General features: G+C 36.0%; 1 protein-coding gene across 1 annotated transcript in view; it reads left to right on the forward strand.

Annotated features, from left to right (window-relative positions):
• Positions 1-2,879: 2,879 nt before the first annotated feature.
• The window catches only part of LOC102689877 (dynein axonemal heavy chain 17), a 44,104-nt gene continuing 24,350 nt past the window's right edge, over positions 2,880-22,633 (forward strand). The window contains exons 1-41 of the mRNA XM_015356368.2: positions 2,880-3,316; positions 3,689-3,876; positions 4,301-4,493; positions 4,578-4,677; positions 4,774-4,859; positions 5,147-5,272; positions 5,358-5,510; positions 5,923-6,009; positions 6,375-6,542; positions 6,957-7,073; positions 7,391-7,659; positions 7,893-8,088; positions 8,210-8,356; positions 8,914-9,022; positions 9,301-9,404; positions 10,477-10,617; positions 11,405-11,548; positions 11,643-11,828; positions 12,147-12,401; positions 12,624-12,793; positions 13,537-13,759; positions 14,163-14,279; positions 14,468-14,554; positions 14,710-14,862; positions 15,013-15,261; positions 15,568-15,690; positions 15,910-16,257; positions 16,343-16,434; positions 16,834-16,960; positions 17,462-17,614; positions 18,170-18,295; positions 18,856-18,963; positions 19,189-19,320; positions 19,692-19,852; positions 20,241-20,397; positions 20,752-20,856; positions 20,987-21,144; positions 21,242-21,380; positions 21,496-21,723; positions 21,992-22,129; positions 22,460-22,592. Of these exons, the coding sequence (XP_015211854.2) occupies positions 2,978-3,316; positions 3,689-3,876; positions 4,301-4,493; positions 4,578-4,677; positions 4,774-4,859; positions 5,147-5,272; positions 5,358-5,510; positions 5,923-6,009; positions 6,375-6,542; positions 6,957-7,073; positions 7,391-7,659; positions 7,893-8,088; positions 8,210-8,356; positions 8,914-9,022; positions 9,301-9,404; positions 10,477-10,617; positions 11,405-11,548; positions 11,643-11,828; positions 12,147-12,401; positions 12,624-12,793; positions 13,537-13,759; positions 14,163-14,279; positions 14,468-14,554; positions 14,710-14,862; positions 15,013-15,261; positions 15,568-15,690; positions 15,910-16,257; positions 16,343-16,434; positions 16,834-16,960; positions 17,462-17,614; positions 18,170-18,295; positions 18,856-18,963; positions 19,189-19,320; positions 19,692-19,852; positions 20,241-20,397; positions 20,752-20,856; positions 20,987-21,144; positions 21,242-21,380; positions 21,496-21,723; positions 21,992-22,129; positions 22,460-22,592 (6,535 nt within the window). The 5' untranslated portion in view covers positions 2,880-2,977. The remainder of the gene's footprint in view (positions 3,317-3,688; positions 3,877-4,300; positions 4,494-4,577; positions 4,678-4,773; positions 4,860-5,146; positions 5,273-5,357; positions 5,511-5,922; positions 6,010-6,374; positions 6,543-6,956; positions 7,074-7,390; positions 7,660-7,892; positions 8,089-8,209; positions 8,357-8,913; positions 9,023-9,300; positions 9,405-10,476; positions 10,618-11,404; positions 11,549-11,642; positions 11,829-12,146; positions 12,402-12,623; positions 12,794-13,536; positions 13,760-14,162; positions 14,280-14,467; positions 14,555-14,709; positions 14,863-15,012; positions 15,262-15,567; positions 15,691-15,909; positions 16,258-16,342; positions 16,435-16,833; positions 16,961-17,461; positions 17,615-18,169; positions 18,296-18,855; positions 18,964-19,188; positions 19,321-19,691; positions 19,853-20,240; positions 20,398-20,751; positions 20,857-20,986; positions 21,145-21,241; positions 21,381-21,495; positions 21,724-21,991; positions 22,130-22,459; positions 22,593-22,633) is intronic.

Raw genomic sequence — 22,633 nt, forward strand, 5'->3', positions numbered from 1 at the left:
CAACGTGGAAGATACACCGGAATAGGCAGGAAGTCCATGCTAGTCAAGTGACCTAAATGTGCCTTTTAACTCTTCTCATATACAACAGAAAGAAGTACAATAGACCCAGGGAATAAAGTTTTATTTTGTTTTCAGTTATTAATGTACTGGAATGCAGCATATACACTGTTGTTTTCTCTGGATTCAAAGGCTGCTGAGGCATATAAGAAATTGTTTCGTATTCCTAAAGAGGGCTGGACAGCTGTCTACATCCAGGGACTTCTGGGGGACTCATTCATCTGTTCATGTGTTTTTCTAACATTGTATAGCATCTTCCTTCTTACATTGTATAGTATCTTATATGCTATAAGAAAATGCTATACAATAACATTGATGCTATTGTATAGCATCTATGTACAGTGTGTATATTAACTGTATATCTGAGTTTTTGAGTGCTGCTCTTCCTAATAGGTGACTTTCCCATGGCCCATACTGTAAATACAGTGGTGGAGTTCACTTCAGAGGTTCACATTGTTCCATCTGACTTCCTGTTCCCAGAATGCAATGGGGAGGATTGCCAGGCCTGCCGTGTGTAGAACAACATTCACACATCCAGGTCACTCATATTGTGAGCGCTGGCTCCACAGGGTTCCAAAGGAGCAGTTTCACACACCTTTCTATTACAGCATTGAATGTTCCGGCGGCTTTAATTTCCTGTTACCAGTATCATTGTGTGATTCTCGGTGCTCGTTTCATCCTTAACCTCCTGTTACCGTCAGCCATGTCTGATTGACGTCAAAACCTTGGCAGAATTTGCTTGTAAATGTGTCACAGTGCACTTCCGCTTTAGATACCTTGTATGCCTCATCTTCCATGAAGGGATTCAGTTTTCTGTGAGACATGGAACAAAAAAAAACACTGGGGACAATAACCAGCTACTTCAGCAGAACAGAAAAAAAAGGTTCTCAACTATGAAGTTGAGAGACTGGATGTCCCGATTTTCTGCAGGCTGGGTTCTCATTGTGTTTGCATTGTGGTTTTTAGAGATTAATCATATCTCTAAAATACCTATCTGATAGTTCTATAGAAAACTAGACTTCTTCAGTGCATACTTCATTCAGAAGGCAATAAAACTTTTTCACAACTTGGTTTGCTACAGTTTCTCGCCATAGAGAAAGACGACCACTGATCTTATAAGTGTGTCAGAGAATTACATAATGGACCAAAGTGGCTCAAAAGGTACTTTTTTTAATGAATTCTTAGAAATAACAGAAGGTGTGACCTTGTAGTGCTTCGAGATATACAGTAGAGACTTTTGTAAGTGGTTGTGGTTTTGAAGCATACTAATTTTCATTCAGTAGCCCCTGTGGTTACTGAAGGCCAAATCTGCGCACTTGTGCAAGAGAGGTGTCCTTTAAAATCCACAGAACTGCATCTGTAACAAGGATATGGAATTTAATAACGGAATAAAAAATAGAATGGAATAAAAGGCAGAAAATGTTTTCTCACAGACCTCAACGTGTGGATCTCCGTTTATTTATTTTGCGACTGGCAACATGACACTTCGACTAATTATTTATTTATCCGAGAATGGGTTGGTTATTTCTTTTTATGGATTTATTAAATGGCTAATGCTAGGCATTACGTCAATGTTAAAGCGTTTCTCCATTACTGCCCACATATCGCGAGTGAAGCGGGCAATTCCAGGAAACAAGTAATCAGATTCACGCAAATATTTACTCCAAACAGGGATTTGGCGATCCTCTGTTGCTAAACCGCCTTTGTTAAGAAATTTCATGGTCAGTTTTACACTTAAACAGAAGACAACAGTCTGGACTGAATGCCATTAACGTTGCCATCAACCTCAGTGATTTCTTGTTTACACACGTTACACAAAACAGTACAACGACTGAAAGAAATTAGAACCACTCTAAGGTTTTATCTATAGTTGTGCCCCCTTTAACAAAGCACTGTGGTTACTTTTTTAATCAAACAGAAGGAACTTCACTAAAGCAGCATATCGTAATTTAAAAAAAAAGTAAGATAACACCCTGAAGACGTTCCAACACGTATTACTGCTGCTGGTGGTACTGCAACACATCGTTAGACGAGATACCAGACAAATGGTCACTGTCGTAAGCGTGCAATTCCAAAATGTTAGGTTTTAATTGCTTAAATGTTGTAAAACCAACTATATATATAGAGATAATTTAGTGATTTAATCCTACACCATGTTCTGTAGCTAGGGCATCTTAAGGGGACTTATTTTTTCCGAAACCTAACATTAATCGTTTAAAGGGCACATCGACTAATTGTTTTAAAGTGGACTGATTCACTGTAGCTTATTTAATATTCTAATATTAAATTATATATTTATTTGTAATATGAACTGTAATTCTTTAAACTCTGTTTTGAGTTTATTTAAATTTACTGCTTCACGGGACAGGTTCACCAGCGCTTCAGATTTTCGATTCTTCCTTGCTGGCTGGGGAGGGGAGTGGGGGAGTGTAATACATCCACAATGAAAATGTGAAAGAGACTAACTAAAACTTATGTTACTGAATATTAAAATATTCGGTATTTCGGTGATCATTTTTGTTGAGGTTTGAATTGTGGAGCGTTAACTCCCCCACGGTACGTTTATAGCACATGTAATTAATCGTAATCCACCCATTCGCCTACTGATGGTTCAGACTGAAACCTTTCCGTTTAAAAAAGTGGCCCGCGTTCCATTTTTTAACGGATAAATTGGGACTTTTTTTAAAAGACAACAATTTACTAGCCTAACGCACCATTTTATATATTCCGTTTAGTAAAATGTTATTGTCTTTTTATAATACTTGGATTATTTTTTAAATTATTGTCCAGAGAGAACTAAAGGCCAGTTTTTCGCAGTTTAGAAATTGAAGTTTCGTGTAAAATCAGGTAGTTTGCCGAGGGTATACTGACAAGTGTTTCAGTGATGCAAAGTAGCGGATAATTTTAGAAACCAACGGACATGGAAGAACAAGACAAAAGATTAGAGTATTTACAGGTCTTCACGTTAAAGACCCTAAAGCAGAAAGCTGACAAATGGACGAAGTTTGTAGCCACGGAAGAGAACCGACTGATTGTTTACAATTTCTTTGAGAAAGCAGACGTTTTGGTTTTGATCATTTCCATGAATCAAGCAGCCCAACTAGTAGCTAACCAGGAGTTCCCGCGCTCCTTGAGAAACAAGGCTGTTTATTTTATCAAGAAGAACAAGGAAGTGATCACGAAAGACAGCGTTAAAAACCTCCTCGTTGGAGACGTCGCCTTCTCGCCCGTAGACGAGCTAATCACCGTGGTGGAAGAGGTGAAATAAGTTGCCAGCTACTATAAATTATGTACTACTATGTACAGTAGCAGTTTCAACAGTTATCACAACATTAAGTTAACCGAATCTACGGTCAGCCTCGCTTAGAGCACAAATTTGAATATTCCCTTGGAATATGGCTACTTGGAAGAACTGACAATACAATTGCTAGTGATGTGGTGGAAAAATATCTTCTCACAACCTGTAGTGAAATTGATAACGCAAAGCTTTCGTTTCCTAAACAATCAATACGTTTTTAAATAATCGGATATTTAGGATGACGCATCCTACAATATACAAAGATCCACATTTTTACCGTCTGCACAAATCAACCCAGGCAGGCATCCAGTACATGAGTGTTTCTTCCCCCAGGTGGTTTATTCATTGCACACCAACAGTGATAATATGCGAGGCTGGCCGCGAGTGGTGGCAGACGATGTATGCAGACGTGCTCACAAGTTGAAGAATGAAATGTGTGTTGTTGGAGGGCAAGTTAAAGGCAAAACACACCTTCCTTTGCCCGAAAATGCTGACAAGTTAGTGGACCCCGAGGGCCGCAGGTAAGACACGCCCTGTCGCCCTGGCTTCTCTATGTTCATTGGCGTTTCCCCTCATTTCGCAATTGTACCGCCTCTAATTAAAATAAATCTCTTATTTTCAGTTTTGATTTGCACCCTAAATAAAGGTTAGGATACAAGGTTTTACGAACAGGCAAAGGTTTATTCCGTGCTGAAAACAGAAGACAAGAAACAACGTTTCGGCTATGTAGTCTTCTTCGGGTGTGTGCAGTTACGAGCAGTGTTTAATCATGACATTCTTGAAATACATTTTCTTTCTTATTCATAAAGTGAATTTTCTAGTTTGGTTGTGCCTTTTCTCTCCAAAATGTTGTCCTGACCGTTTGCATTAGTTTCACATTGTTACAGTTTTCTCATGTTTTTTTAAAGAGATGTTCTGAGTTGTTTTCTGTTCTTATTACTGTAGATTCCCCCCTCCTATTGACGGCAAGCTAATGCATGCCTTTGAAACGGTAATAATAGAGTGGACTCACCAGATTAAAGATGTTTTGAGTAAGGACTCTGCACAGCCGATTTTGGATGGGCTAAACCCTCTGCCTAAAGTGGAGATTGATTTCTGGAACTGCAGGCTAAGGAATCTTGATTACATTTATGAACAGGTAACTAAGAATTGAAATAATGCTCATGCTCTTTAACCATGAAAAAGTAGTCCATAATTATTTAACCCCATTTTTCACTTAAAGCTGTTGAATCCACAAGTACGCAAAATAGCTGAGATAGTGGAAAGGGCAGCCAGCAGCTACTGGCCAGCTTTGAAGAGCATTTACAGGGATGTTAATGAAGGTAAGTTACAAATCAGATTAACTGTTTCCATATTGCTGTCATGGAGACTTTACATACTGTAGTTGCATCACCACATGGTCTGTTTTTGCAATGCAGGATTGAAAGAGGCTAAGGATATTGTTCTCTACCTGAAACCCTTGCACAAGGTATTGGAGGAAGTGGAGCAAGTGGACTATTCATTGGTAAATAATCATTTAAACAATCTGTCACTGAATTGAAACTATAGTAGTACTTCATAAAAAAAGCAGGAGTCCTGTAATTTCCAGCAGCATTGACTTCAAGATCGTTTATTGAATTCTCTAAATTTAATCTGAAATGTTTTCAAATAATGTCATGCTGCGTGAACTTCATGAAGACTCTCAAATGAAAATGTCTAAATGTTTCATCTTATTCATCTTAATATCTGCATGTGTTAATGTGTGTCTGCAGTTCAAGTTCATTTACAGTCTGATTCTTTTTTTTGTCCTAGTTGCCTTCCTATGTTGGAGCAGTGATGCACACAGTTTGTTTGATTTGGGCAAACTCAGAGTACTACTGTCATCCTGAGAGAATTATTGTCATTCTGCAAGAGATCTGCAACCTATTTATTGAATTGGTACAATTAATTGTTGTTTAAAAGAAAGGTTTGAGTCCATTTTGAGATCTGTGTGAGTTATTAAAAGTATTATAATTTCTATCAGACCAGAGGTTTTTTAGGGCCAGATGAGGTGCTGAAGGGGCTGCAAGGAGAAACAGACGAAGTACATGCAAAAATAAAACTGAGTGCTCTCACATTGGAGACTCTCAGGGAATCGTACGGTCAGTGCAGGTCAAAGATGGATGGTTTTTTCAAGGCAGGTTTTCACAGTTATTTTTACTGCTAAACATAAGTAACTGTAAGAACAGCTTTATTATGATAACCTTACATTTATAAAAAAAAAAACCTTAATGATCTGTATTCACTTCACAGGCTTTTAAATTCCTCCCATAATTATACAAAAAATTCTCACCTTGAGAAAAAGACCTTTCCTCCTTTTTGCGATGTCTAATTGTCTCAGATTGCTTAATTATTTGCATTAGTCAGTAACCTTTTGTTGTTGTCTATCTTGTATAATGCTCTAATGGTATTCCAGTTTCTGTTTCAGATTGCTGTTTAAGTAATGTGTAAAATCATTATAATGTAACCATGTATGCATTGTTTATTTATGCAATGTTTACTTTAAAATGTTACATGAAAAATACATTTTTCATTTTCTGTTTTGTCAGGATAAAAAGACAAAGCACTGGGAATTCCCCACGTACCTTGTTTTCTCAAGGCTTGATGCATTTCTACAGCGCTTACAGACCATTGAGGTATTAAATGCCTGAACAACTGAACAAGTTAATCCTGCCCTGAAGAAAATTTGCTTATGCGATTTGTTGCAATTTATTCTATCGTTTAATTATGTAAATAATATTAAAAGTTTCAGTACATTTGCTTGCTCATTATATAATCATAGCTCTGCCAGGCTTTTTTTGGGAAATGCAAAATTGGAATTGACTGATAACTCCACAATAGCTAGTCTTGCACATCAATTAATATATTTGATTTTTTGGTTTACATTTTTTTCAATTGTGGAATTATAGTTATAAGAAATGATTAACAGTATTTTTGCTCTTTCTGAAAAATATATATTTTTCCAGAATAATTTGTGGATACATCACTTTTTGTCTCCTAGGCACTGTATCACATCTCGGTGGAGTTTCTGAAGCTGGAGAAAGTAGATATTCAAGGTGTGAGAGGCAGTGCCCTGGGGACCATGGTGTTCTCTATCTATGAGGAGTTCCTGGAGCTGATCAAAGTGTTTGCAGAGTGCAAATATGACACCCTGGACCCCGATGACAAAGTGAGATTAGTTGCAAGAGTTAATGTTTTGACCAGTTGGCTTCATGTTCAGCCCTTTGAACCACAGTGAACTATTGCAGCTGTTTTGAAAAACTCTTACTGCACACTTTATACAGTATTTCATTAGCTTTAAACATTGAAAATATAACTGAAACTGCATTAGATCACTGATCTTAATTGAGCTTTATGTTCAGTTCCCTGATATATCCTAGATGGAATGCCCTTGATAGGATTTCTTTCAAAATGAAGAATGTAGTGGTTTGGATTTTTTCTTCTTCTCTCATTAGTGAATCAGTGTTCATTTTGAAATATCTGAAGCCTGTGTTATACAGTTTGTTCAGACTGAAAGGTTGAAAACATGAAGTGTCTACAAAGTTATTATTGCCTTATGCCTTTTGTTCTTTATTTTCAATAGACATTTGATGAAAGCTTTGCCAATTTCCGGGATCAAATTCAGGATTATGACAGAAGGCTGGGAACTGTGCTTAGTCAGGCATTTGATGACTGTTCATCTATTGAATCTACTGTAAAAGTAAGTTATTCTGTCTATAAATGTTATGGTGTTGGGTATCATTTGTCTTTATTTGTTCTATCTACGCTTTTTAAAGATTGCAATTTGTGCATGCTTACAAAATAAATCTTATTTGCGAAGATTGAGTTGTGTTTCATGGCCTTGAAGCTTTGAGAATGTAGTTTAATGGTTTACAGAATACAACTTTTTCAATAGATGTAAAGTTTTATTTTAAATGGAGTTTGAAACAAATGTAACTGCTTCCTATTATTAGTGTTATATGTTTTAAAAAGTCTGTACTGAATACCACAGAATTATTAATATAATTTTCCTTTTAGCTTTTTGACATGTTTGGTTTCCTTTTGGAGCGTCCTGACATAAAATCACAGATGTCTTTGAAATACAAAGACTTGGTTGAGATGTTTAACATTGAGTTAGACAGAGCAAAGCTGGTGTATGATGCTCAGATGGCAACTATGAAAGCAAGTGGAGATGTTCCACCCATCAATAAAAACCTGCCCCACATAGCCGGTCAGCTGAAATGGGCACAAGAGCTGCGAGACAGGATCCAGACGCCCATGAAAAGCTTCAAAGCTATAAATCACCCGTAAGTAATTCATACTGGAAGAGACTGGAGTGGATTTTGAGTTATTGTGGAAGAGGTTGATTTATAGTTCTTTTAAAGATTCTCAGTCTTTCTTACCAATCTTATTAGCTAATGTATGCCTTTGAAATTATTATTTTATTAGCAGAAATACATCTAATCTTTTGTTCATATTACCTTTTTTAAATTGTCTTCATGAATTCTTTGAGTAACATTAAAATGTTTATTCTTCTCAGCTGCATGTTAACGGATGAAGCCAGGATGGTTTTCTACAAATACGATGAAATGTTGAACTTACTCCAGAATTATCGTATGCTTGTATATAATGGATGGACCGAAAGAGTAGACACAGACTGCCATTTCAACCTAGACCAGCCCCTGATCTTGCGCAACCCAAAGACTAATTTCTTAAGAGTTAACTTTAACAAACAGGTTAGCATATTTGTTTTTTCATTAACTAGCATGAGACTGTTTGGGATAATATCAATATTTTATAAACTACAAAAGACAGAATTGCAAATAAGTTTCCATAAGGTTTATTTTATGTTTGTAGTTGGTTGCAGTTCTCCGTGAGGTGAAGTACCTGACTATTCTGGGTCAAGAAAATATCCCACTAAGTGCTGGAGATGTTTTTGCCAAAAATGAAACCTTTCGAATGAATGTTGGCAATCTGGATCTGATTGTATCCTGGTACAATAAGGTATGTCTTTATATAAAAGTAATGTAAAACAGAAATTATATATAAATGTTTTATCAGGTTTAAGCAGTATTTTTATATAGTAATAAATCAATACTGTACATATTGATTCCTCAAGCAGCACTCAAAACACAGCCTGCTGCTTGAGGAATCTCAGCCGTGGTTGGCATGTCCCAGGCTAAAACTAGCAATATTTGGTGCACAGAACTCAACTTGGTCTCTGATTTGAGAATTTGTTACAGATTGAGCCACTACAGGGCCCCAGATTTATCCTGCTGAGCATAATAGTAACTGTGGCTAAGAATAAGACTCACCCCTCAGTAACAGTTTCCAGTCTGGTAGGCCAATGGTTGATGACAGTGTGTCAGAGGACTCTTGGTTCTACCAATAGCAAACTGCTGTAATTTATGAGCAGTTAGACTGGATTTAATTGGATCTGTTTTAGTCTTTTACACTGTTTTATTTCTCAGGTTTTTCATTTAACTGATGTTCCGGCTGTTCTGCTTTTTTAAAACTTTTAAAATGTCACATTTAATTTTATGAACAATTATATTTCGCAGATTAGGTCAACAGTTCTTGCAGTTGAAGTTCCTCTTATTAAGAGTGAACTTAAAGCTATAGATGAAAAGTTGGAGAAAGGTGAAAGTACACTGCACTGGAATAGTGAGGGTAAGTCAAATGCCTGTCTCTTGTCTTAATGGATCAGTTTTGCCTGACCTGACTGCCATGCCAGACTTGCATAATCTATGTTTGGGATGTACAGTACATTATCCATAAATATCTGATTTAACATTTTTTGACTTTACAGTGCTATTGCAAAACTGGTGGGCTGGTATTCTTAACATCTGTATACTATTATAATATTTTCACTGATTTTAGAGCAGTTATTTTCACTATATAAATGTATTTACATGTATTTAATTCCTAAACAATGATTTGTTTGGCAGGTGTATGGGAATATATACAGATGATGCGAGATTTACTCAGTGACTTTGAAACAAGAATAGATAAGACCAAATCCAATGTTGAAGCCATTTTATTAATAATGGAGGCAAGTATAGCTATGAAAATAATATAAAGACTTTCTAGTTAGTTTGTTAGCTTTCTTCAGTTTTCAGCAATTGATAATCAGCTCAGCTTTTCCATTTCTACCCTTGTACCAGCATGGGAGGATGAGAAGCTCTCATTTGTTTGAGATGGACATCCATCATTATTCATAGTTCTTGCAGGAGAGTTGGAGGACTTACAGTATGTGACTTAATGTATCATGTAACCTCACAGAAAGGGTAATTTTGTGCAGATGTGGGAGATACCCTGTCTAATTGTATGCTAACTTAACCATTTTAACATGAAGCCAGACATGCAACACCACTTGGGGATTTCCAGTCACAGTTGTCTAATGTTGCCATGGACTAAACCTGGTACAGCCCAGGCCAGGGATTCCCAAATTCAAACCTGATCTCTGGAAAACAGTTGAACATATGTTTCAAGCTCTTGAGGTTTTTCCAAATTAAAGAAATTGATAGAGCCTTCAGGGGCCTGACTTCACAGGATTGAAGTTTGGAACACTTGCTCTAGACTGCAGCAGTGTTCCTTCATCTTTTTTATACCATGACTGGCTGGCTGGCTTTCTAGACCACAGTGGATTGTTTGGTCTTTTAAAGTGACATTTTATTTACATTCTATTGCAGAGCAGACCTAATGCAGCAGCAGTAAGATTACTATGAATGTAGAGTGGGATTGTTTCCACTCTGTGCACACTCATGAAATATAAAACTTAGTCCATGAATTTACTTAATCCTATACAGCCCAGGTAGGAGGCTGCCACAGATGAGGTGATCACTGGTCTAGAGTAGAACTCTGCCTTCTCACTGAGCTAGTGGATTCACTAGTTGTGTCACTCAGGAGACCCAGCGTTTAGGAACTTTAAGTCCAAAATATATTTGCAAGGTTTTAAATAGGTGAAAAATTCAGTTTTAATCAACTTAATTAAAAATGTAGTTAAAAATACTAGTTATTTTTAATTAACCTTAAAATTATTTGAGCTGTTTTAAAGGTTGTTTTATATCCACATATCTTTTTGTAATGACAAAAGTTGACATTTAATGTTCTATATTTTACAGGAGTGGTCAGTTTCTCCTATGTTTGAGAGAAAGGACAATAAAAAGGAATCTCTTCTTGATCTCGATGGAAGAGTAAATGCATTAAACAAGAAATATGCAGCCATCAGAGAATCTGGAGAAAAAATTCATGCATTACTTGAGGTGAAGAGATTGCTGAAATTCCAAATTGTAGAGGATATTTCTTGTGTTATCCAAAAATGCAGAAATAGAATCTTGGAAAAGGATTTCCTTCAATTTCACAGCGTAAATTATGATAAATCTTTTCATTAAGGGATGTGTCAAGGAAGAAATGGATGGCATTTTATTTTTTCTTTCTCTTCACTCATAGCAACATGTTTTGATAAAAGAAAATATTACTATCTTTGTTATCTTTGCAAATGTTTTTTTAATACTTTGAGATATTGATATTTTTCTGTCTATACTGTACTGTGGAGTGATTGGAGACCTGGGGCCTTTCAGTTATTACAGTATTTCTGACATAACCATTTCGTCTTTTAGCATTAAAAAAGCTTGTGTCCACAGTGCCACAGTCACTCTACCTATTCTGCAGCAATCTGGGGTCAACTGGCAGATTGTAGCCCAGTAGAGAGTTTGTGGGGAGAGCTGTGGAATTATAAATGTCAACATGTACAATGACTGATGTTGAGTAATATCCCTGTTCTCGATGTGCAATGTCTCTGATAGTCTATATGTTAAAGGCTATGGTGATCACACTTACTGTTAATTATATGATGTGACCTATACAGTACTTCACCTGACTGTTTAATATTTTAAGTGATCATTTGTCCAGAAAATGAGCAGAATCAATTTTAATTGAGTCAGACTAGAATTGCATACATACATTGTTTTTTTGCACAGTATAAATGCTATACATGTAAACTGTTATTGCAACATTCTTATTCAATTATGTAAATGTTTTCCTCTGCAGGAGAATAAGAAATTGTTTAGAGCAACTGATGACACACCAGTGTGGAAGGCATATGTAGAATACACGGATAATATGGTTTTGGATGGATTCTTTAAAGTTATTCATGTATCCATGCAGTTCCTTTCCAACAACATGTATGCTGAGGTATTTTACTTTAAACAAATAATTTGTTTGTAATTCTTTTAAATTCTATAGTATTATATACTCAAAATATTTTTTTATGTATTATGTCACATAGGTCAGTGCTGGTCCTCTTTTCGAAGTACGTTTTGAACTGGAAGACTGCGACACTGTTTTCTATCCATCTCTTGCATATGGGATTTCAGATGGTTTCTATGATTTAGTTGAAAGTTTAATAAATGATGTTTATAAAGCTGCACAGCTGGTTCCACGGCTTTCTCAAGATCACCATCTGAGCTACCAGGTGAGAAAATGATATGGACATTTGGACTGAAGGCTAATGGGAAACTTATATTTTGAATATCTGCAATAAAAATATTCTGTGTTGCCTATGAGCACATTTACAAAGCAAACTGGAATTTTAACACATTGAGTGGTGAGTTAAAAAAGGAGTAACATGATGATACTGTAATGATATGATGTGATATATATAAGGCAATGCAAGCATAAATCATGCTATATAGTAAAAACTGCAGTATAGTATTATAAGTAGTGTAATCATCACTTATCCTTAAATAATTGCTATTTTTGCAGCTTGAAGTGACCTCTCTTTTCTTTTAAGAGTGACTTGGAAGAGATGGTAGAGCTGTCAGAGTTAAGAGATAGCATTTTGACCCATGTTGCTAATGCAATGAAGGAGGCCCAGGATTACCAAGAATTGCTTGATAAATACTCCTACCTGTGGGAGGATGACCGCGATGAGTTCATGGAACAGTTCCTTCTGTATGGCCATGTGCTTACGCCTGAAGAAATAGAAGCACATGGAGAGGAGAATGTGCCAAAAAATCCTCCTACTCTCGTAGAGTACAAAATACAGGTACAGGATTGCTGCTTTACTTAATACCTTTCAGTTTGTTTTTTCATAAGCTATTTTGTAAAAACAATCATTGGTAAATTGTACAGTACATCTTTGTACCAAGTGTCTGAAAATCACAACAATTAAATCATGTTAACCTAGAACATTGTTTACATATTCACATGCTGTTGAGTTTCATGTCTTCGTATAATAGTTTAATTATTATTACATCTTTGCCTGCAGATTGACTTCTATGAAAACCTCTGTGGTGAAATATCCAGACTTGAAAATTCCAAGGTGTTGGATGGCTGGCTGCGGATTGACTGCAGACCTTTTAAACAAGCTCTTTTGAACACCATCAAACGATGGAGCCTCATGTTTAAACAATACTTAATTAAACGGGTCACTAACAGGTACAGTTAGTATGGGGTTTTTGAGTCCTGGAGTTTGTAATCTGAAACAGCCCTAAATATTTGTATATTCTAATGTGGCTAAATCATCTACATGAATCCCTCCATACAAAATTGCTTATTCCTGGTGAGGATTGTGGCATAAAGGCAGAGGGCACAGGGCAGTGCCACAGGTCAGACAGGACACCTGGTGTCTGGCAGTTTCCACTTGTGTTTTCTGGCTCGTTTATTCACTGTTGTTCCTGAAGGAGCCTGTTAGGCTTGCTTCTTCAATGGCCTTGGATATTTTGAATATTGAAAATCCCTTTGTAGACTATATTCAAAGCTTACAGTATTCCCTTAGCCTGATAGTGTAGGATATCTTTATGCTTCAGAATGCATCTCATCACTTTTCTCTGGACTGATGTCAGAGCAAGAGTATAGTATTTCTCAAACTGTACATAGTATTCTAAATCAAGTCTTAATCGTGAATTATACAATTTAAACACTGTCTCCTCATTTAAAATCTGTATTTTTAATGTTCTCTCCTAATACTATTTACCTTTTTATTGCTTCCCAAATTTGTCTAGACAAAAATGTTATCAGTTACATTGATGTTATCAGTTATATTGGGGGTCTTTTTCGTAATCACTTCCTCAAGCTTATCTAACGTCTGTAGTTTTGTATAAATTCAAATAAAGAGACAGAAATAAATAACTGCGTCACATCTAAATTTGCTACTCTTATTCTGTCTTTTCTTTTTGCAGTCTGAGTGACCTTGAGTCTTTCATTAAAGAGGCAAGGGCTGGCCTTACTAAACCAGTGGAAGACGGGGATTACCATGGGCTGGTGGAGGTGATGGGTCATCTGATGAGAGTGAAGGACAGGCAGGCGGCTACAGACGGCATGTTTGAGCCGCTGAAGGAAACCATCGAATTCCTGAAGAACTACGGGGTGGAGCTGCCAGATGAAGTGCACACACAGCTTCATGTCAGTTTGTCTCTTGAATTGCAGATTTGTTTTTCAAACTTTTGGATTGTTCCAACAACAGTCAAACATGGTTTGACCTTTCACGTCTGCATGAATATCTGCACAACATTAGATTCAACATGGTTTATTAAAATCTATGAGAATTCTTATTGTAAAGCTGCATCTGCAGTGCCCTTGGGTGCTTTGTGATCTTACTGGCTGCCTTCTTTACTGTGCATTGGTTATTTCATTTAATATGAAGAAACCAGCCGCTGCTGTAAATTGAATTGTTGTACCATTAACATATTAGTTTATAATATGTTCAGTAGCGTTAAAGGAAAACATTAGGACAAGAAAAAAATGGCTGTTGAAAGTGATAGATATTGAGGTACAGTGTATTTTATAAACATTCATTTCTCCTTAGGATCTTCCTGAACATTGGAACAATATTAAAAAGACAGTTCTTCAAGTGAAACAGAATGTTGCACCTTTGCAAGCCAATGAAGTTACTATCATTCGAAGAAAATGTCAGCAGTTTGAGGTACTGTTGAAGAGTACTAATAGGCTTCAGAAAGTTTGGTAATAATAGATTCTTAAAATCAATACACTATAAAACAAAACTATGTACAGTACGTCAAACTTCACAAGTTCTACATTATTTTAATGCACACGGTGAGTGCTAAGATTTTTTCTCTCTAATAATGATGTTACTTTAATGTTTGTTTATAGCTCAAACAGCATGAATTCAGAGAGAAGTTCCGTCAAGAGGGCTTCTTTTGCTTTTCTTTTGAAAGGCCACATGAAGCTTTGAATGAGGTAATTATTTAATGGGCCAGATTCTGTTTTCTGTAGAAAATGTATTTTTCATCAAGCACATAGTGTAATATTGCATTTATTTTTTATGGCCATCATCCTGACAAAAAACTGTTTTACTGGCTTAACATTTCAACTGCTTCTTTTTAATTCATCAGATACACAGACATATCTCTTCATTAGAGAAAGAAATGGTATCTCTCTCAAAATCGGCTAGTTTATTTGAAGTGAATGTACCCGATTATAAGCAGCTGAAGGCGTGCAGAAAGGAAGTGATATTACTGAAAGAGCTTTGGGATATGATCCATTTGGTGAGCTGTTTATTCAAATAAATCAAATAATCAAAATGCTAAATCATTTTTCCTAATTACCTTTTCTACTGTAGTGCAAAAAAAGTAGCTGAAGTCCAAAATCGTATGAACCTTTTTGAGGTGGGATATGGCCTCTATTTTTACATGTAGGTGAGAGGCAACATGGATGACTGGAAAACCACTCTATGGAAGGACATCAATGTAGATGAAATGGACATGGACACAAAGAAGTATGCCAAAGATATCAAGGGACTGGATAAGGAAATGAGAGCCTGGGATGCTTTCCTGGGGTTGGACAGCATGGTGAAAAACATGATGACATCTCTCAGAGCGGTGGGAGACCTTCAGAACCCTGCCATTAGAGACAGACACTGGCTTCAGCTGATGATGGCTACCAAGGTACAGGCCTTTAAGAAACATTCACTTATGCCTTTAATGTACATTTAAATGTATGTATGAATATGAGAATGCACAAAGGATTACCAAAGAAAGAGGTCCATTTGACCCATAATGCTTCTTTGGTTACTGCTGCTACGAACAGGAACAATTTTCTCCAAAAGCATTTCCTGTTTTAGGACTTTGTTCTGCTATTCTTTCTTCTTGATAGTCCTCAAATAATAACCACTGGATGTAGTTAGTCCAAACAACACTTCCTGAAAGCTCTGCGCTCTGTGTACAAGTAGAATATGCACTTTGATTTTGCAGGTTAAATTTGTGATGTCAGATAAGACAACATTTGAAGATTTGCTGAAACTTAACCTACACAATTTTGAGGACGAAGTACGCAATATTGTAGATAAAGCTGTGAAGGAGTCAGGAATGGAGAAGGTAATGTAGTATGATCTATACGGGATAAAAAATGTTACTAGCATCCCATATTTGTTTTATTTCAGTAAATTAAACTTATGCAAGTTTTTAGTGATGCTTTTTATTTACATGTATCATCATTAATATTGATATTTCTCCTAATGTGTATTTAATATCTTTAATAAGACATTTATATTCTCAAAATGTATGTATACATATATTTTTTTACTTATTTTTTAGACATTGAAAGAGCTTAATAGCACATGGAGCACCATGCAGTTTGAACATGAAGCCCATGGAAGAACTGGAACTATGTTGCTGAAAGTCAGTGAAGAGCTGGTAGAAACCCTGGAGGATAACCAAGTGCAGCTGCAGACAATGATGACCTCCAAGTACATTGCTCACTTCTTGCAGGAGGTGTCTGACTGGCAGCAGAAGCTGTCCACTGCAGATGCTGTCATTTCCATCTGGTTCCAGGTGCAAAGGACCTGGACACACCTGGAGAGCATTTTCATTGGGTCAGAGGACATTCGGTCACAGCTGCCAGAAGACTCCAAACGATTTGATGAGATTGACACTCTTTTCAAAGTGAGTCTCCGTATTTTGTTAGTGCATTTACATGCTTTTTTTTATCTTGACCTCTTAACTGTAATCGCCTTATTTCTATTTCTAGGAGATAATGGCTGATGCTGTTAAGACACCAAACGTAATTCAAGCTACTAACAAAGCCGGCCTTTTGAATAAGCTGGAGCATCTAGAGAAAAGGTAACTTTTAAATTATGAAAATGCATTTCGGTCAGTCAGAAGAAACCTAAATACTTAATTTGGAGCTGTTGTTAGATATACAGTATCTCTTTCATTTGGTTATCTTTTTAGGACCTACTTGAGAAATTATCTATTGTCTTCAGTTAACGTTAATATACAGTACTGTAGTATGATAATGCAATATATTTTGTATGTGAAATTTTAATATTTACATTTAGTGTTTCTGTAGATGCAAAAAAATCCATAATATTTCTGGTATTGTGAAAATTATAAAATACTCTTTAAATGGTGGTAGGTATTGTACTTGACCTAATGTAGAATAGCAAATACTGTACAGTGTATCTTTTGAAAGTTTTTGTTGGTATTTGCAAAATAACTAAAGCTTCTAATATCCAACAGCTTGTCTATGTGTGAGAAGGCTTTGGCTGAGTATTTAGAAACCAAGAGACTTGCCTTCCCCAGATTCTACTTTGTATCTTCTGCAGATCTGCTGGATATTTTATCTAATGGAAACAATCCTGTGGAGGTGCTTTTTAAAATACTCTTTTTTTTTAGGCATTAATCTTTGAGGCACATATACGTTACATATTTACCTCATACTCATCATCCATATCTGACCTTGACAGTCCAGTTTATAAGAAAGCTGGTTATTGCAGGATTAAATTTCTTTCGATTTGATGCTCAGCAGTATTCCCACAGATGCAAGGCTGTCAGTTCTAGTTATTACTAAGACCGTGCTGAAATGTTCAGATGCAATGAACATATCATTTGTTACTGATACACTTGTTTAGCATACTGTTTGCATTTCTAAGGAAACATTAAATTGATATCTTCATTTTAATCACTGTGCTCAAATTTCTATCCTAGAAGTAAATTGTTTTGCTCTGCAGCTTATAGCTGTCCTAACGCCTTTGTATTTTTCATAAACAAATTTCAGACAATACACTGCAGCATATTTAATAAAATCATGTTAATTAAATCTGCTGAAATAAACTTATTGATGAAACCTTAACCACTATGTTCACAGGTCAGCAAGCATTTATCTAAACTGTTTGATAGCATGTCCAAACTGGAATTTCAGCTTGATGAGAATAAGATACCCATAAAAGTGGGACTAGGAATGTACAGCAAAGAGAATGAATATGTTAAATTTGATATGGAATGTGATTGCTCTGGACAGGCAAGTATATCACCGATTTAATTGCTTCTAGAAACCCTAAACCCATATTCAGTTCAATATATTTCAGTATGAGGTTTGCTGGTATGTTTGCTGGAATGTCATTAACCTACAAGACTGTGTTTTCTTAGTTAATTTAATTTAAGGGGAAAGAAAAATCAATCATAAACTACTAAACTGCATTTCTGATCTTATAGTTTGATGATCATGTACTCCAAAACATCTCCATAACGCCGCACATTATGTCACCTTGTCACATGTGCAGACAGTACTAGAATCCTAGTGTAGGAACACTTTGCACTAGAAACATAATCAATAATCTGTAGTCTGTAATCAGAAGGCAGCAATATGCCACGTTGCCATGATTAACATAAAATGACATAAAACAATATAAACTGCAGTTTTTTAACAGTTCGGTGTATCTTTCACACCAGATTTACAGATTTATATACAGTAGATGATTTGAATTTACTGAATTTCATCAGCAGCCATGTTGGACATCAAATTAGAGATGCTAAGTATCTCCAGAGCTCTTTATAAGTGTTCTCACTGTTGAAGGTTGAAGCTTGGCTAACTCGGGTGCTAGAAAGAATGTGTGCTACACTGCGCAGTGAATTAGGGGAGGCTGTACTGACTTATGAGGAAAAGCCAAGAGAACAGTGGCTGTTCGACTATCCTGCACAGGTCTGTTTCTGTTTTAACAATGATCAACATTGGTTTCATATGGTTCCCATCTTTTATTGTGGTCTTCTGTTGTAATTCTCTTAAATATGAGTGAAGTTCATGAATTATTTTATATCTGAAAAGCACTTGGGGAAAAGTGGGCTTGAGTTAAGAAATGTTGTCTTAATGATGAAGAAAATGCCAGTTATAAGAGAATATACAGTACAGTACTGTATCTGGTTATTGCTCATGAGAAAATTCTACAAGTTTGAGGGCATATTTCATGTTTCATATGCGACTAATATGGCCAGGTTGAAGAGTATAATTTAGCTGTTTTTCTGTCATTTTCTATGGTGTTGACTGAAAGCACAAACTAAAGCCTTCAATAAGCTAAATAACATTTCCATGGAAGTCTTGTGTTTATTTAGTTAAAATATGTCTTTCAGAATACAGTAATATTAAATGTTAGATTTTGTTTATCATTATACAAATAATGGTATTAAATGTGTATTGTAGTATAAGAGGTTACAGTGTATCTGCAGACAAATGAGTATATCCTATGTTAATTTCCCACATTTCAGGTTGCATTGTGCACCACACAGGTTTGGTGGGCAACTGAAGTTGGAATTGCATTTTCCAGGCTTGAGGAGGGTTATGAAAATGCCATTAAAGACTACTTTAAAAAGCAGGTGTGGTTATACTTGATGGATTTTTTTCTTTCATATAAAATGCATTGGTATATCTGTGGTTTGGTTTGTATTTAAATGTGGTTTACTATTTAAATGTTTCAGAGGTTTTAGAATTTTAGAACTAGGCAAACCTCAAATTTAAAACTATTACCTTTAAGCAAGAAAAAGATTATGTTGCTGTATTCTTTCTGAAAAATGACTGTTACTGATATTATCTAACTGTAGGTCACCCAGCTAAACACCCTGATAACTCTGCTCATTGGGAACCTCTCAAAAGGCGACAGACAGAAGATCATGACTATTTGTACGATAGATGTACATGCTCGCGATGTTGTGGGAAAACTTGTTTCTGGCAAGGTGTGTTTTTTACCTTCAGGCAGAAAGTTTTGAGAAGTTTTGGAATAAGAAATATTTTATAGATTCACGGGTCCATGTGTTCTATGAATATTCTTATTATGTAAAAATATATTGGTACTCTTGGGGTGTGGCACAGAATCCTGCCTCTCTCTAAGGTCAACACAGTCGCAGGATGTTATTGTCTTTTTAAATCAGAAATGGTCTTATAACATTAGAAAGATTCCTATTGCATTTTGGAGCTATAGGCTTTGAACATAAAAATATTGGAAACCCTTCTGCAGCTCCCAGTTTATCATAGCTGGTGATTTGTGCTTGTGGCTGTTATTAAGGTGGAGCAGGTTGTTCACAGGTGCGTATGCCATGTTTTGTAGGTTGAAAGCGCTCAGGCATTTACCTGGCAGTCCCAGCTGAGGCACCGCTGGGATGATGAGAAGAAGCATTGCTTTGCTAACATCTGTGACGCCCAGTTCAGATACTCGTACGAGTATCTGGGGAACACCCCTCGCCTTGTCATTACTCCCCTAACAGACAGGTTCCTGCAGACTTCACTTTACCATAAGAATTCAGGAACATTGCATTGTACTTGCTGTCTTAAAAAATCAAATATTCCTCATGTTCAATTAAATAATTAATGCATTTAACTAACATATCATTTTCATTATATTACCTGCAGTGATATTTTACATTCTATATAAATATCACATTTATCAATCAAATATCCTAATAATATATCCGAATATCTCAGTTTACAGAAGTTCCTTTTTACTCCATTGTGGAATTGTGATGTACATTCGTTGAATAGATGGGATAAAAAAGAAAAACATTCATAACTTTTTATGTTTAGGATATGACGTAATCATGAATACATAAAAGTTAAGAAGATTTTTGCTGGGTAACCGCTTACATCTGTTTTCGTGTAGGTGCTATATTACCCTCACTCAGTCTCTCCATCTGATCATGGGCGGAGCACCAGCAGGCCCTGCAGGGACTGGGAAAACTGAGACCACAAAGGATCTGGGAAGAGCTTTGGGGATTATGGTATATGTATTCAACTGTTCTGAGCAAATGGACTACAAGGTGAAAATGAGCAGCTTATCTTAATTTTCATAATATTGTTGTCCAAACGTGCCTGCTTACCAATGCTGAAAATCATAAAAGATCTTATTAAGTATAGGTTGCAATATACTTATTGAGATGCATTTTTTAAATGGCGTGTTTACATCCTTGTGAAAAATTTGAAATTCGCGTGCAAATATTAGTTTGTTTTTTCCAGTTCTAAGAAAGGAAATGCACATACACTAATTTTATTGTAAAAGAAAATGATTATTATGTGAATTCTACTAATACATTTTGTACTATGGATTATGTTATAGATATGATGCTTTAATATTGAATTTTTCTTAATTTTACCTTTAATTTTCTTTCATTTAGTCCTGTGGTGATATTTACAAAGGATTAGCACAAACTGGAGCATGGGGCTGTTTTGATGAGTTCAACAGAATATGTGTGGAAGTACTGTCTGTTATTGCAGTTCAGGTAATAACATTAAGCCATGCTTTTGTTCTGTTAATATGGAAAGCATGAAAGCAATTGACAATCTGATTTTCCTTTGTGAAAACACTAGAGTTTATTTGCTTGATAAAACTCAATTTTCTTTTGTCCTTAGGTAAAGTGTGTCCAGGATGGCATTCGATACAAGAGGACAACTTTTAATTTTCTGGGGGAAATCATTAACCTAATACCCACTGTTGGAGTTTTCATAACAATGAACCCAGGATATGCAGGGCGAGCTGAGCTGCCTGAGAATTTAAAAGCACTGTTTAGGTACTTCAAAATTCCTTTTTATTCTCTTTTAAAGATATCTTTTCATTTATTTATAGGACTAATACCTTAGATATGGGTAATTTCTTTTTCTTCCCAGACCCTGTGCAATGGTGGTCCCTGACTTTGAGCTAATTTGTGAAATTATGTTGGTAGCAGAAGGTTTTATTGATGCTAGAATACTGGCTAGAAAATTTATTACCTTGTACACTCTGTGCAAAGAACTTCTTTCAAAACAGGTATGTTTTTTTCTTCATTTTAATTCTAAAAAGGATTGTATCAAACTATTCCATATTGCTGAACTGAGATGTGACTTTTTAATATAAATCTGTATACCTTTGCTATTATTCTCAGGATCACTATGACTGGGGGTTGCGTGCCATCAAATCTGTGCTTGTAGTAGCAGGATCTTTAAAGAGAGGGGATCCAGGTCGACCAGAAGACCAAGTACTAATGAGGGCCTTGAGAGATTTCAATATACCAAAGATTGTGACGGATGACATGCCAGTCTTCATGGGGTTGATTGGAGATCTCTTCCCAGCACTGGATGTGCCAAGAAAGAGAGACTTCGAATTTGAAAAAGTGAGAAGACATTAGGAAAATTATGCTGTGTAGTTGAGTGTAACACTGAAAAGTGGAGCATTAGTATTACTTAGTAGATTAATTACTACTGTAGTTTAGTTTAGTAGAAGATTCCCAAAAATAATTTTGAGTTGTGGTTGTGTTAAAATCAATTATACTTATACATAATTATACAATTATACTAATCAAGTCTAGACCTTATTTAAGTCTATTGTTCTTCAATAGAAATGAAGGTAGGGAAGAATTAATATCTTGTCTGTTTCCCAAGGTTGTGAAGCAGTCTGTGTTAGACATGAAGCTACAGGCAGAAGACAGCTTTGTTCTGAAAGTGGTTCAGTTGGAAGAGCTGCTTGAAGTGAGGCATTCAGTTTTTATCATTGGGAATGCTGGCACGGGCAAATCTCAGGTATACCTGCAGAAATAATAGAAAACAGCATACTGCATGCTATATCTTTCTCCTGGGCCATTGTTCTCATTACACTACCAGTGGTGATTTTTAATGCAATATCAAGTCATTAACAAACTTTTCATTTATCATTTGATTCACAAATGTTCTGTTGTCACAGAAATATTTTTATCAATAATGTAAAACTGAATTATTTTCTCAGCAGTTCCTTCAAGTGCTGGCTATTGCCCCAAGGTGGGCTCGATGGTCATATGGCCTCCTCTTGTTTGTAACCATTCTTGACTTAAAAAATTAGGTTCTAGTACTGAATTTAATATTTTGTTCTAAAAGGTGCTTAAATCCCTAAACAAGACCTATCAAAACATGAAGAGAAGACCTGTAGCTGTAGACCTGGATCCAAAAGCTGTTACCTGTGATGAGCTGTTTGGAATTATCAACCCTGCCACTAGAGAATGGAAGGATGGTATAATTAATTTTTTGTAAACCTTAGTTTCACGCAAACAT

The sequence above is a fragment of the Lepisosteus oculatus genome, chromosome 9, assembly GCF_040954835.1.
Source record: "Lepisosteus oculatus isolate fLepOcu1 chromosome 9, fLepOcu1.hap2, whole genome shotgun sequence".
Classification (NCBI taxonomy): Eukaryota; Metazoa; Chordata; class Actinopteri; order Semionotiformes; family Lepisosteidae; genus Lepisosteus; species Lepisosteus oculatus.